General features: G+C 41.3%; 1 protein-coding gene across 1 annotated transcript in view; it reads left to right on the forward strand.

Moving 5' to 3' along the window:
- Positions 1 to 13,317, forward strand: part of LOC105885183 (uncharacterized) — a 49,174-nt gene that overhangs the window by 18,073 nt on the left and 17,784 nt on the right. Inside the window, exon 2 of the mRNA XM_076005406.1 lies at positions 10,135 to 10,238. Coding sequence (XP_075861521.1) covers positions 10,218 to 10,238 — 21 coding nt within the window. The 5' untranslated portion in view covers positions 10,135 to 10,217. The remainder of the gene's footprint in view (positions 1 to 10,134; positions 10,239 to 13,317) is intronic.

A 13,317-nucleotide genomic window follows, 5' to 3' on the forward strand; every position in this document is an offset into this window, starting at 1 on the left:
GAGTTGATTTTTGTCAGAGTTGACAGGTGTGGATCCTGTTTCAGTCTTCTACATGTGGCTATCCAGTTTTCCTGGCACTATTTATTGAATAAGTATTCTTTTCCTCAGTGTATATTTTTGTCTCATTTGTCAAACATTAGACGGCTATGTGAGAATGGTTTTATACCTGGGTTCTTGGCTCTGCTCCATTGATCTATGTCTCTGTTCTTTTGGCAGCACCATGTTGTTTTAGTTACTGTAGCCTTGTAATATAGCTTGAAGTCTGATAAATCTATGTCTCTAAATTTGTTCTTTTTGCATAAGATTGCTTTTGTTATATGGAGTCTTCTCTTTTCCCATACAAAGCATAGAATTATTTTGTCTAGATTTGTGAAAAATTATGTTGGTATTTTAATAGGGATTGAATTGAATCCATAGATCACTTTGGGCAGCATAGACATTTTAACAATGTAGAACCTGCCAACCCATGAGCATGGTATGGTTTTCCACTTATTTACATCCTCTGATATTTCCTTCCTCAGTCTTTTGTAATTCTCACTGTACAGGTCTTTCACTTCCTTCGTTAAATATATTCCTGGGTACTTTATTTTCTTTGTTGCTATCATGAAGGGTGTTGAGTCTTTGATTTGTTGTGAGTTTGACTGTTGTTGATGTCTAGGAATGCTACTCATTACTGTACATTGGTTTTGTAACCTGAGACTTTTCTGAATTTGTTCATCCATTCCAGCAGTCTCATGGCAGAATCTTTGAGGTTTTCCAGATATAAGATCATATCATCAGCAAAGAGAGATAGTTTGTCCTCTTCTGCCCTCATATGAATACCCATGATTTTTCTTGTCTGATTGTTCTAGCTAGGACTTCCAGCTAGCTAGAACATAAGTGAATATAAGTGATGATACATGGCAACCTTGTCTGGTTCCAGTTGTAAGTGGGAGTGTTTTCAGTTTTTCCTCATTCAGTATGATGTTGGCTGTGGGCTTGTCATATATGGCTTATATCATTTTTTAGGTAAGTCTGATCTATGCCTATTTTGTTAAGCCTTCTTATCATAAAATGATGCTTAATTTTGTCAAATGCTTTTTATGCGTTTATTAAGAGGATCATATCATCTTTGTTTTTGCTTCTATGTATGTGGTGGATTACAGTTCTAGATTTGCATATGTTGTACCATCCCTGCATCTCTGGAATTGAGGCCACTTTTTCATGATGGATTATTTTTTTGATAAAGAAGTGAATTCTTTTGGCTAGGATTTTGATGAGAATTTTTGCATCTATATTCATAAGGGATATTGGTCTATAGTTTTCCTTTTTTGTTGCATCTTTTTCTGGTTTCAATATCAGGGTGGTGTTGGCTTTATAAAACGTGTTGGGGAAGATTCCTTCTCAATGTTGTGGAATAATTTCTGCAGCATAGGAATCAGTTCTTTGTACGTCTGGTAAAATTTGTGTGTGAAACCATCTGGTTCAGGACTTTTCTTTCGAGGAAGGCTTTTTGTTGCTGTTTCAATTTTGGTATTTGATATCGGTCTGTTCATGATTTCTATTTCTTCCCGATTGAGCCTAGGAAGGCTGTGTGTTTCTGAGAATTTGTCTATTTCCTCTGCATTTTCCAGTGTACGATCTAGAGGTTTTTATTGTATTTATAGATGATATTTTGTATTTGTGTGGCATCAGTCATAATTTCTCTTTTTTCATTCCTGATGGAGCTTATTAGAGTCTTTCTTTTTTTTCTGCTTCTCATTAATCTATGCAGAAGTGTGTCAGCTTTGTTCTTTTTAAAGGACCATCTTTTGGTTTTATCAATCTTCTCTATAGTTCTTTTGTTATCAATTTCATTTAGTTCTGCCATGATATTATTTCTTTTCTTCTGCTGGGCTTGGGGTCAGTTTACTGAGCCCTTTCCACTTCTTTGTGATGATTCATTGAATTGTTTATTTGTGATCTTTCTGTATATTGGATGTAGACATTTATGGACATAAATTTTCCTCTCAAGACTCCTTTCAGTTTCTTTAGTGATTTTTTTTCCAAGTCTTGGATTTTTCTGTGGTTTCTTTATGTTGGTTATGCATTTTTTCTTGCATATCATTGAGTTTTCTTACAATCAGTTTAGTTGATGTCCTTTGCTAGACAGCTGGTGTTCCCCTTTGTGTGTGTGGTTTTGTTTGATTCTTCATATTCCAAAGTTCTTTCACCGATTCCTTCCCATCTGGATCAGCTGTTGCTTCTTACCTTCAGACTTTATTTAGTCTCTGAGCAAGTAGGTGGTGGTTGTGGATGAGATTCAACCACACCCCTTTATGGTGAGTCAGTAAATGCTGTGAAAGCATGTGTTCAGAGTGACCTGCCTGTCAGTTTGTGGTACTTGCAGGGAGGAGCAGGGTGCACTGTTATTTTGAGGTCCAGTAACTAGCTTTTCTTTCTCTGAAGAGGCACTCTAGTACCTAGATGTTGGGTGGGACCCTGGGACTTCCAAGTATGTCCTTACTCTCAACCTCAATGGTGGTAGGTGGGAGAGTGAGTCTGGGTGTAGCTGGGTTGATGAACCTGCCCTCATGCTCCACAGGTGCTGGTCACAGGAGTCAAAAATCTGTTCTCTGATTCTAGGCAAAGCTGCCAGGGAATGGCAGAAATGGTCCCACTCAGCCAAAAAGTCTGCGTGTGGCCGTGTGGCTGTCTGAGACCTGCAGCCTGTCACTCCTTTCCATCCTCCCCTATTCCAGTTTCTTTCAGGCCTCTGCCAGTAGGCAGGACCTCAAGCCAGTTGGTGTCCCCTGGCCATGAGGCACACCCAGATGTTCCCTGCCCAGGATCACAGCCTGGGCTGGGTGGACAGCTTTTCTATGTTCCTTAAGTACATTGATCTGCCCCTGAAGGCACACACATCTCAGTAAGCTGTTCACAAATATCCCTTCTTTGCCTGGGGTATGCAATCGTGAGGTCTGGGTGTATGTGATCTCATCTGCAGGCCTGTCTCATGGGCCCTGTAGATCAATCCGTGACACTGTCAGGGAGCAGAGTGCTGATCTGAAGTCACCTATGAGGTGTCCATGGTGGATCGATGTCTCTGTTTCTTGGGATATGCCCCACTCTCCTGGAGTCCAGGCAAGTGGTACCTGAGAGGGATGGAAGGTAGGAACTCACAGTGTGAATACCCCTCAGTCCATTGTAGGGACCCAAAAGGAAAGGTCACATCTCCTGTAGATGCCTGAGATTGATGGCTAAATTGTCCCTCTTGGCAGCTGAAAGTGGTTAAGGGGAAGGGGAGAGGGAACCAATAGGGACCCTGCCTATTGGCTCAGGTCTATGGGCTGGGAGGTTCCCCAAGTGAGCTAGGAGCCTGGTGCTCTGTCCACAAGAGGCTCATGACTCACTGGCAGTGGCTATCTCTGGGCTGATGTTGGCAGGTCTCTCCAACTGCTCAGGCGCCACCAGCAGCCCAAGATGCAAGGGAGGTGAAATTTAATTGCTCCGTCTGTCCTTGTTGTGGGTATATAAGCCTCTTGGGAAGCCTTTCTCCTTCCAGTTCTCCTCAACAATTTCTTCCCATGGAGTCTCCTGTAGTTTCAGGCAATCTTCCCTTCGTCCCTTGTCTCATCTGTTTGTGTGCTTGTTTGCTTTTGTTCACTTTCTTCCAAAATTTGTCTTTCTTGCAGAGAAACTCTGGCTGGCATGTTATCTCATTCGGCTTCTTGACCCTCTGTCATCTTAAATTTCATTAGACTTTTTACATGTCCTAACAGAAGGCACCATATGTAATTCAAAATGTATATTTTGCTGCTTTGACTTGAGAGTTCTGTATTTGTCTGGTAATTTTAATTGCTATATATAATGTTCATGTTTTCAACTTTGTTATCGATCTTTTCTCTGATTCTTGTATTGATTATTGATGGTGGGGCCTTAAACACCAACTATGTTTCTCTGTTATCTTGCTTCACTTCTGCTAGTATTTGTTTAATGTATTTGAAATCCCTGATATTATATATACATGTAATTTATATATTATACAACATGTATTTATCATATATATATCATGTTATAATTTTTTTTTTTTTTGAAACAAAGTCTTGCTTTGATGCCCAGGGTAGAGTGAGTGTCATGGCATCAGCCTTGGTCACAGCAACCTCAAACTCCTGGGCTCAAGCAATCCTTCTGCCTCAGCCTCCCGAGTAGCTGGGACTCCAGGCATGCACTACCATGCCCGACTAATTTTTTTTCTATATATATTAGTTGGCCAATTAATTTCTTTTTATTTATAGTAGAGATGGCGTCTCGCTCTTGCTCAGGCTGGTTTCAAACTCCTGACCTCAAGCAATCCACCCGCCTTGGCATCCCAGATTGCTAGGATTACAGGCCTGAGCCAATGTGCCTGGCCAAATGTTAATACACATTTTACGGACATATTTTTTGTGTTGTAGAATTTCTGATAAACGGACACAGTTTATTATTATGTAATATGAATCTTATATTCTCATGACAGTTTTGACCTAAACCATGTTTTAGCTAATGTACTATTGACTATGTATACTGTACCCAATTATAGTTACTATTTGCATGAAATATATTTTTCATATATTTATTTTCAGCCTGTTTGAATCCTTACAGCTAAAATGAATTCTTTGTAGACAAAATGTTGTAGAAACACATGTATTCTTAATCCATTGCGCCATATTATCTTCTTTGCATTAAAGAGTTTAGTCCATTTATATTAAAAGTAATTACTGATAGAAATGAAGTTGCTCTGACTTTGATTCTTCTGGCTATGTTATCACTCATTTCTTCTCTTACTGCCTTAATATATCTATCCTGTATTGATTTTGTAGTTACTTGGTTTCATTCCTTTTAAATTTTCTTTAGTTTAGCTTCTACAGATACTTTCTTTCTGAACACTTTCAGAAATGGAGAGGACAAAAACATCTTAAAGTTATAACAATAACATAAGTAAGAAGGTTCTCTAGTATCATTTCAATGCATAATCCTTAACATTTACTTATCAAAGATTTTTATGTATGATTATAATGGGTTTTATGAAATATTATTGCCCTATCTGTATGCTAATGTTTCAAAATCTGTGCTCTTCATGGATGTCCAATCATCTTTGAAAATTACAGTTATCTAGAATTCTTGTTCAGTCATATCTATGTTTATGCAGAATTTTATAGATTAATTTTTAAATTTTAATTGGTTATTTTATAGTTCCTTCAATTTTTTTCTATACCATTTTTTAACATAAACCACTTCACATCAGACAATTGTGTTTTCAGTTTTTGTCTGTATATTACTTTTTTGCATGATAATATTCTACTCTGTATACTTTTTAAACATTGTGGAGCAAAAGTAAAACATCAATCAGCCATATGTCTTTTGTGAATATAATTTTGTTTGTGTTGCTTTGCTTATATAAATATTCTTCCTATTTTCATTATAAGTAGTACATTTTTTTTTTTGAATTTCAAAAATAGTCATCTGGTTTTAATTTTATTATTATTATTTTTTTAGTTTTTTTTTATTTCAGCATATTATGGGAGTACAGATTTTAAGTTTTCAATAAATGCCCATTTTCCCCCCTCCCCCCACAAGTCTGAGTCTCCAGCATGACCATCCCCCAGATGGTGCACATCTCACTCATTATGTATGTATATACCCATCCCCCTCCCCCCTGCACAATACCCTATTACTGCAGTACCTATGTGACCACTTAGGTGCTGTTCAGTTAATACCAATTTGCTGGTGAGTATATGTGGTGCTTGTTTTTCCATTCTTGGGAAACTTCACTTAATAGTACGGGTTCCAGCTCTAACCAGGAAAATATAAGATGTGCTATATCACCATTGTTTCTTAGAGCTGAATAGTACTCCATGGTATACATATACCACATTTTATTAATCCATTCTTGGATGGATGGGCACTTGGGCTGTTTCCACAGCCTTGCAATTATGAATTGTGCTGCTATAAACATTCGAGTGCAGGTGTCTTTTTTGTAGAGTGTCATTGGATCTTTTGGGTAGATGCCCAGCAATGGGATTGCTGGATCAAATGGTAGATTCACTTGTATCGCTTTAAGGTATCTCCAAATTGCTTTCCACAGAGGTTGAACTAATTTGCAGTCCCACAAGCAGTGTAGGAGTATAGAATTTTTTTATTTCCATCTTTATTTCTTCATTTATGAAGTAATCATTTAGTAGGTGGTTGTTTAATTTCCACGTTTTTGTGTAGAAATGTGTGTTTCTGTTAGGGTTGATTTCTACTTTTATTCCACTGTTATCTGAGAAGGTACATGGTATGATTTCTATTTTTTTAAATTTCTTGAGATTTACTTTGTGTCCTAGGATATGGTCAATCTTAGAGAATGTCCCGTGAGCTAATGAGAAAAACGTATATTCAGTGGATTGTGAGTAGAATGTCCTGTAGATGTCAGTCAGACTCAGTTGTTCCAAGGTTTTGTTTAAGTCCATTATTTCTTTATTAATTTTCTGTTTGGAGGATCTGTCTTGTGCCATCAGTGGGGTGTTGAAATCTCCGGTGATTATGGAGTTGCTATTAATCCATTTGCTTAACTCCGGTAAGGTTTGCTTTTTGAAACTGGGTGCACCTAAGTTGGGTGCATATATATTTAAAATTGTTATCTCTTCTTGTTGAAGTGTGCCCTTCACCATTATATAATGACCCTCTTTGTCTTTCACTACTTTTCTTGGTTTAAAAACTAAATTGTCTGAAATTAGAACTGCCAGGCCAGGCTTATTTGGCTTCCACTTGCCTGGAATACGGATCTCCGCCCTTTTACTTGTAGTCTATATGCATCCTTGCAGGTTAGATGTGTTTCCTGAAGACAGCATATACTTGGCCTGTATTTTCTTATCCATTCAGCCCGCCTATTTCTCTTTAGTGGAGAGTTTAAGCCATTCATATTTATTGAGAGAACTGATAGGTAAGGTAGATTACTGTTCATTCTGTTGGGTTGGATGTTGTTGCCTTGATTTCTCTCTTGAGCCATTTAATCTTTGGGTTTTGTTTGCTTTTATATTCGTGGGTTATTTTATGATGTTCTGTGCGTAACGCTGTTTGAGTACTTCTTGTAGGGCTGGTATTGTCTTGGTGAATTCTCTGAGACTTTGCTTGTCTGAGAATGTCTTTATTTCTCCTTCATATATGAAGCTTAGTTTTGCAGGGAATAAGATTCTAGACTGGCCATTGTTTTGTTTCAGAAGAGTGAGAATGGGGCCCCAGTCTCTCCTTGCTTGTAAAGTCTCATTAGATAAGTCTGGTGTTATTCGAATTGGCTTTCCCTTGTATGTTACTTGCTTCTTTTGTCTTACAGCTCTTAGAAGGGCCTCTTTAGTTGATATTTTGGTCAGTCTGATGACTGCATGTCGTGATGTCTTCCTGTTTGCCTTGAATCTTCCAGGGGTCCTCTGAGCTTCTTGAACCTGTATATCGAGATTTTGAGCAAGGCCTGGGAAATTTTCCTCTATTATGTCTTCAAATAGCTTGTCCATCCCTTGGGTGTTGTCCTCTTCCCCTTCTGGTAAGCCTATGACCCTCACATTAGGTTTCTTCACATAATCCCACAGCTCTTGTAGGCTTTGCTCTTTTCTCATGTTTCACTGCTCTATCTCTGTGATGGTTTTATTTAGTTGGAGGATGTTGTCTTCAATCTCTGAGATTCTTTCTTCTGTTTGATCTACCCTGTTATTGAGGCTTTCCACTGTATTTTGTAGTTCCTTGAATTGATTCTTCATTTCCAGGAGTTCGGTTACACTTTTCTTCATTGTGTCTATTTCTTTTTCCATATCCTGGAGGCTTTTTGTGGTTTCTTTATGTTGGTTATTGAGTTGTTGTTTCAGCTCAGTGAGTGTTCTTATGATCCACCTACGAAATTCCTCTTCTGTCATATTGGTTGCCTGATTTTGGTTGGTGTCCATTTCTAGGGGGCTGGTGCTCCTCTTTGGGGGTGTGTTTTCCATTTGGTTCTTCATATTTCCTGAGTTCTTTTGCGGATTTCTTCCCATGTCGGTCAGTTGTTGTTTCTTTCCTTAAGTTATTGTTTGGGTATTCACACACCTTGTTTAATTTCTGAGGTGTTAGGTGGTGTCCGTGGGTGAAATTGGACCACTCCCTGTATATTGAGTCAGTGGGTGCTGTGGAAAGGCTGTGCAAGATGCCGTCCCTGTCAGTAGGTGGCGTTTGCTTGGAGCAACAGGGTATGCTGTTGATTTTGTGTCCTGTTATCAGCTCTTGTTCTGGGTGAGCTGGGTTGGGTAAGCCTGCCCTCAGGCCGTTAGCAGGGGTCAAAATTCTGTTCTCTGCTTCCAGGGAAAGCTGTCAGGGTGGGGCTGGAATGGTCCTGCTCAGCCAGAAAGTCTGTGTGTGGGGGTGGGGCTGTCTGAGACCCACAGTCTGGAGCGGGCCTGGCTTCTTTCCACCCTCCCCAACTCCGCAGCTACTCCTGGGCCTCTGCCAGCAGGCCATACCACAAGCCACCAGGCCTCCTGGGACTGTGATGTCGCCGGGGAGGTTCCCTGCACAGGAAAGCCACCTGGGTTGGGTGCAAGGCCTCCTCCTGGGAGGAGGGTTGCCCTCTAGGACGCCAATCCACCCCTGGAGGCACACACACCTCAGTAGGCTGTTCACGTATATCCCTTCTGTGCCCTGGGCAATGCTAGCCGTCGGTGCAGGGGATCTGGTCTGCAGGTCCGACCTCTGGGTCCCAGAGTTCAAACTGTATCCCCACCAGGGAGAGGATTTCCAGTCCCAATATACCCACAGGGAGCCCAAGCTGGGTCTATGTATCTCAGCCTCTGAGTCGGCACTGTTCTCCTGGGAACACCATGCCAGCAGCACCTGGGAGGGCGGGCAAGTAGGCAGCTCACTGTCTGAGTTCCCCTGAGTCAGGTGTAGGGTCCCAAACGGGAAGGTCCCGTTCCCTGGAGGTGCCTCCGGCTGGTGGCTGTATTGTCTCTCTGGGCAGCCGCGGGTAGGGTCGGCAGAGGGGAGGAGGAGGCAATATGGCACTTGCCGTGCGGCTCGGGTCTGTGCACACGGAGGTGCCCAGAGGAAGTTGGGAACCTGGTGCCACGTCTGCTACAGGCTCACCGTTGGCAGGCGGCGGCAGTCTCTGGGCTGGTGTCCGCAGGTCTCTCCACCCGCTGGGGAGCCCACCAGCAGTCCCAAATGCAGGGGAGGAGGAAAATCCCCCTACCCTTGCCGCTGGTCTCCGGGCTGCTCCGGTAGTCTCAGCCTCCAGTTCTCCTCCGCAGCCTCCTCCCGTGGAGTCTCCCGGGGTCTCAGGTACCCCTCCTTCCGGCCCTTGTCCGCTGTATGCTCATTTTCTTACTTCTTTCCTCTAATTTCTGCTAGAATCTGTCTTTTCTGCAGAGACACTCAGTCTGGCATTGTTATTCGTCTGCCATCTTGCTCCACCCCCTCAATTGTCTTTTAAAATATAAGTGTTAGTGAGACAGCATTCAAGATGGGCCCTACAAAAACATCACTCCTTCGCTCAATTGGGATGTGCCCCCCTGAGTAGGGGAGAAAGAGTTGAGGAAGAGGCAGCCTGGGAACTTGAGCAGTGCCCTGTGTGCTCCTGGGAGTGAGGAGTGTGTGTCTGACCTGCCAGTGGGGAAGGGACAGCCAAAATTTCAAAATTTAAATGACCTATGTAGTCACCAAGTGATTTAGAATATAACAGGGTTATTCTGTTCATATTATCACATTGGTGATATTGGCCAGAATGTTTTCTCAGCCATGAACCCCCATTTTTGTTTTCATTTTTGCTTTTTGTCGGATAGTCCTAGAGGTTTTTTATTCTATGTATGTACTTAAAAGTGGGAGAGGTTTTAGACCTCTTCAAAATCTTTTTTAGAAAATAGATATCCAAGCTGAGGTCCAATATTATGTCCATTACCTTGTGGGTTTGCCCTCCACAGCAAGCCCTTTCCTGGCAGTATCTATGGGCAGCTCTAGTAACAAGGCAGGTCCTCAGAAGCCAGGATATGTGAGTGGAGCAAGAAGAGAGTGGAGCATGAAATAAGATCCTGAGAGGTGAGAACATGGTGGAATGGATGCAGACAGGAAAATGGGTTGCCTGAGTGAGATCTACCCCAGCAGGGGAGTAGCACAGGAATGCTTTTTTCTCAGGACAGCAGAAGAACCTGGACCAGGCCAACTGCCAGAGAGTACTGAGAGAGCCCTGGACTGGATCAAGCAGTTGCAAGGCCAACATGGCGTACCAGAAGGAGAAGGTGATCTAAGATGATATTCATCAGAACTATATTGATCGCATGTCGGGAGGATGAGAGGATGGAGGAGGGGATGGGTATATACACACCTAATGGTTGCAGTGCTCACTGTCTGGGGGATGGACACACTTGAAGCTCTGACTCATGTGGGGCAAAGGCCATATACATAACCTAAACATTTTTACACTTGTAATATGCTGAGAAAATATTAAAAGATAACTAAATCTTGTGGGACAAGTACCACAAGGAGTTACTTGTGGTTTCTAACCCAGAAAATCTATACTCAGCATTACAGAAATCACCTCCCAAAGTGAGAGATGTGGTGACTGGTACAGTGGGTAAGAGTGGGAGGGCACCCCAGGAAGGAGGCGTCTGGGGCTGAGGGATGGGGTTGCAGGTGCCAGTGAAAGAGAAGACACCTTTTTGCACACCCCAACCTCTTTCATAGACTTCAAAAATAATAAATTTGGAAGTGGCCTCATTCCACATTACATTACACATATTAGCATTATTAAAATTCATCCACAATGTGATTCAATAATATTGTTGTAGGAAAAAAACAGAATGGCTTTGATACTATTTCTTTGCAAATAATTATATTTTGAAAGGTTTTTATGTTTTTGTGTGTGTGTATTTTGGTTTCTTTTTAACAACCTAGAGGTTTTACATCAGGCTTCTGATATTGTTTTAGACCCTTGAAAGTTCACAGGTAGTAACTTTTTGAGGTGCATTGCTCCTCAGATTAAAAAAAAAAAAAACAACTTACCCTCCACTCTTCACTGTGCACACTCATTGGGCAATTTTATCTAGTCCTGTCACTTCAGCTCCCCCTAAATGCTACAAGTGCTAAAATGCAGCTTCAGGTCCACATGCTAAACTACCACCCAAAGGTGGTTGCCTTCCCTGGGCAACCCATACTCACACTTAGCAGGTAGAAAGCTAGGCTCACTCTGTTCCTTCTTTCACAACCCCATGTGGTACTTCAGAACATCTTGTTTCAGGAGAAGACACCACAATCATTCATCCTCTGAATTTGTAAGCCCAAGAGTCATTATGAAACCATACCCTTCACTTGATATTCTTAACCACTTTGGTACTGTGCTTACTGGCCCTTAAACCTTGCCCTCTGCCAACACTCATACTCTGCCTGATAGTTTGTGCTGTACATTGATGACAAATCCGTTTTGCTCTTGTGTGATGAGGAAAGCTTTAAAGCACTGAAAGCTTGCTTTACATTATAGGCAGCTTTAGGAAATTAACTATAATAACTCATACTAAGGACTTGTCAAAAGGTCACAGATTGGTAGTAACTTATTTGCTGAACATACACACTGCAACTGCAGAGATAAAAGCTGTAAAAGTAATAGCTTTTGGCTGTCGCCTAAAGTCTACCTCAGCTGCACACCTTCATATCATGGCTGTTGGCTAAAGTCAATACTCAGCTGTCCGTTTTCATCTGTGGCTGTTGACTATAGTCGATGCTCCTGTAGAAGTGGTAAGTAGGCTTAAGTCTCATTGATTCCTTAATATTTCTCTTACCTGATTCATATGTTCCTACCTCAGTAAAAAATACCATTGTGCACTTATCTCACCTCTAATAGTACCTGAAACTATCTCTCTCCTTCATCAATGCCAAAGCCTCAGCAGAGCCCTAGTCACTGCCACCTTGATTGGTCTGATGGTTTCCCAACTATGCTTTCCCCCTGAAAGTTGGCCCCTGCAATCCCACCCATACACCTCTACTAGCTAGAGGGATGATAAAAGGCCAGTTTTATCACATCAATCCCTCTACAAAATTCTTCAGAGCCCCCACAGTTTCTGAGCTATCAGAATCAGTATATAAAGCTCCTTTGTATTGAACTCTAGTTCCTGATAGTTTCCTTCCATGCTCTCCTTTATCATTCCACCTGTGTTATTTTCTTAAATGTTTAAGTGTCTACTATGCACCAGCCACTGCTGAAGCATCCTACATATGTCCCATGCTCTCTCACCATTTACAAATAAATTGAATTTCTAATTACACCATGCCATTTTCTACCACTTTACCTATGCAAACATTGTTTTTTCTCTTCCTGAACTCCTTCTCCAACTCCTCCTGTGCCTAATTAATTATAGTCCATACATGCCTGAATACAGAGATAAAATGTAGTGTGTTTTCTTTACTTATAACATACCTGGTTTTCTCTAGGAGCCCCCAGTCACAAATTTCAGGAAAAAAATTAAGTCCAATTCCCATTTTACAAATGAGAAAACGGAGAGTCAGTAAGCATAAATAAAGTGCTCAAAGTTATACAGCAAGTAGAGGAGCTTGATTTGCCCAAAAGTGGTACTTATAAGTATGCTATACAGTTTCTTGAAAAATGGCTTGTTTATGGAAATTTTTGCACTACTCACCTGAGCTTTCGTCTGTGAAGCTTTGCTACATGGGACAAAAATTTGGCCCATTCAACCAATTTAATTAATCCCTTCTGGAAACTAAGACTTTATAAGGAATCACAATTGCTCACTTAATGTCCCTTAGGCAAATGATACATTGGGGTAAAATGTCAGAATACTAAAACTTGTATTGATGTTACTTTTATCCTTAAATGTAGTGATGATGCTTTGCTAATATACTGATAATAGTAAATAAAGACTCTCTATATGCATGAATTAGGTGTGCATGCCCCAAAAGCGTTTATTGGTAGGAGTTTGAGATAAACGGTATAGAGACTGTTTATCTCAAACTCCTACCTCTTCTCTACTGACCTCTGCTCATTTCCTTCTACTCTCCACCCAGCTCACCCCATTTGAGCCACAACTCACCAAGTTCACACTCAGGTTCTTCCCACATATCCTCACACAGTGACCTCACTACCTTCATCCAGGCCCCTGCTCAAATGAATCTCCCTATGGGGATATCACCCACACCCCACCCCACCATCAACTCTCCCTCCACCTATCCTGTTTTACTGCTGTCTATCAAAGTTACATTTACGTGACATTATAGATTTGTGTCAATTACCACACAGAGAATGAAAGCTCAGGGAGCCTGGGAGCCTTCTCTGTTTTGTTTCCCGCATTCTCTCCAGTGCAGTAGGAA

This window comes from Microcebus murinus, chromosome 8, assembly GCF_040939455.1.
Source record: "Microcebus murinus isolate Inina chromosome 8, M.murinus_Inina_mat1.0, whole genome shotgun sequence".
Lineage (NCBI taxonomy): Eukaryota > Metazoa > Chordata > Mammalia > Primates > Cheirogaleidae > Microcebus > Microcebus murinus.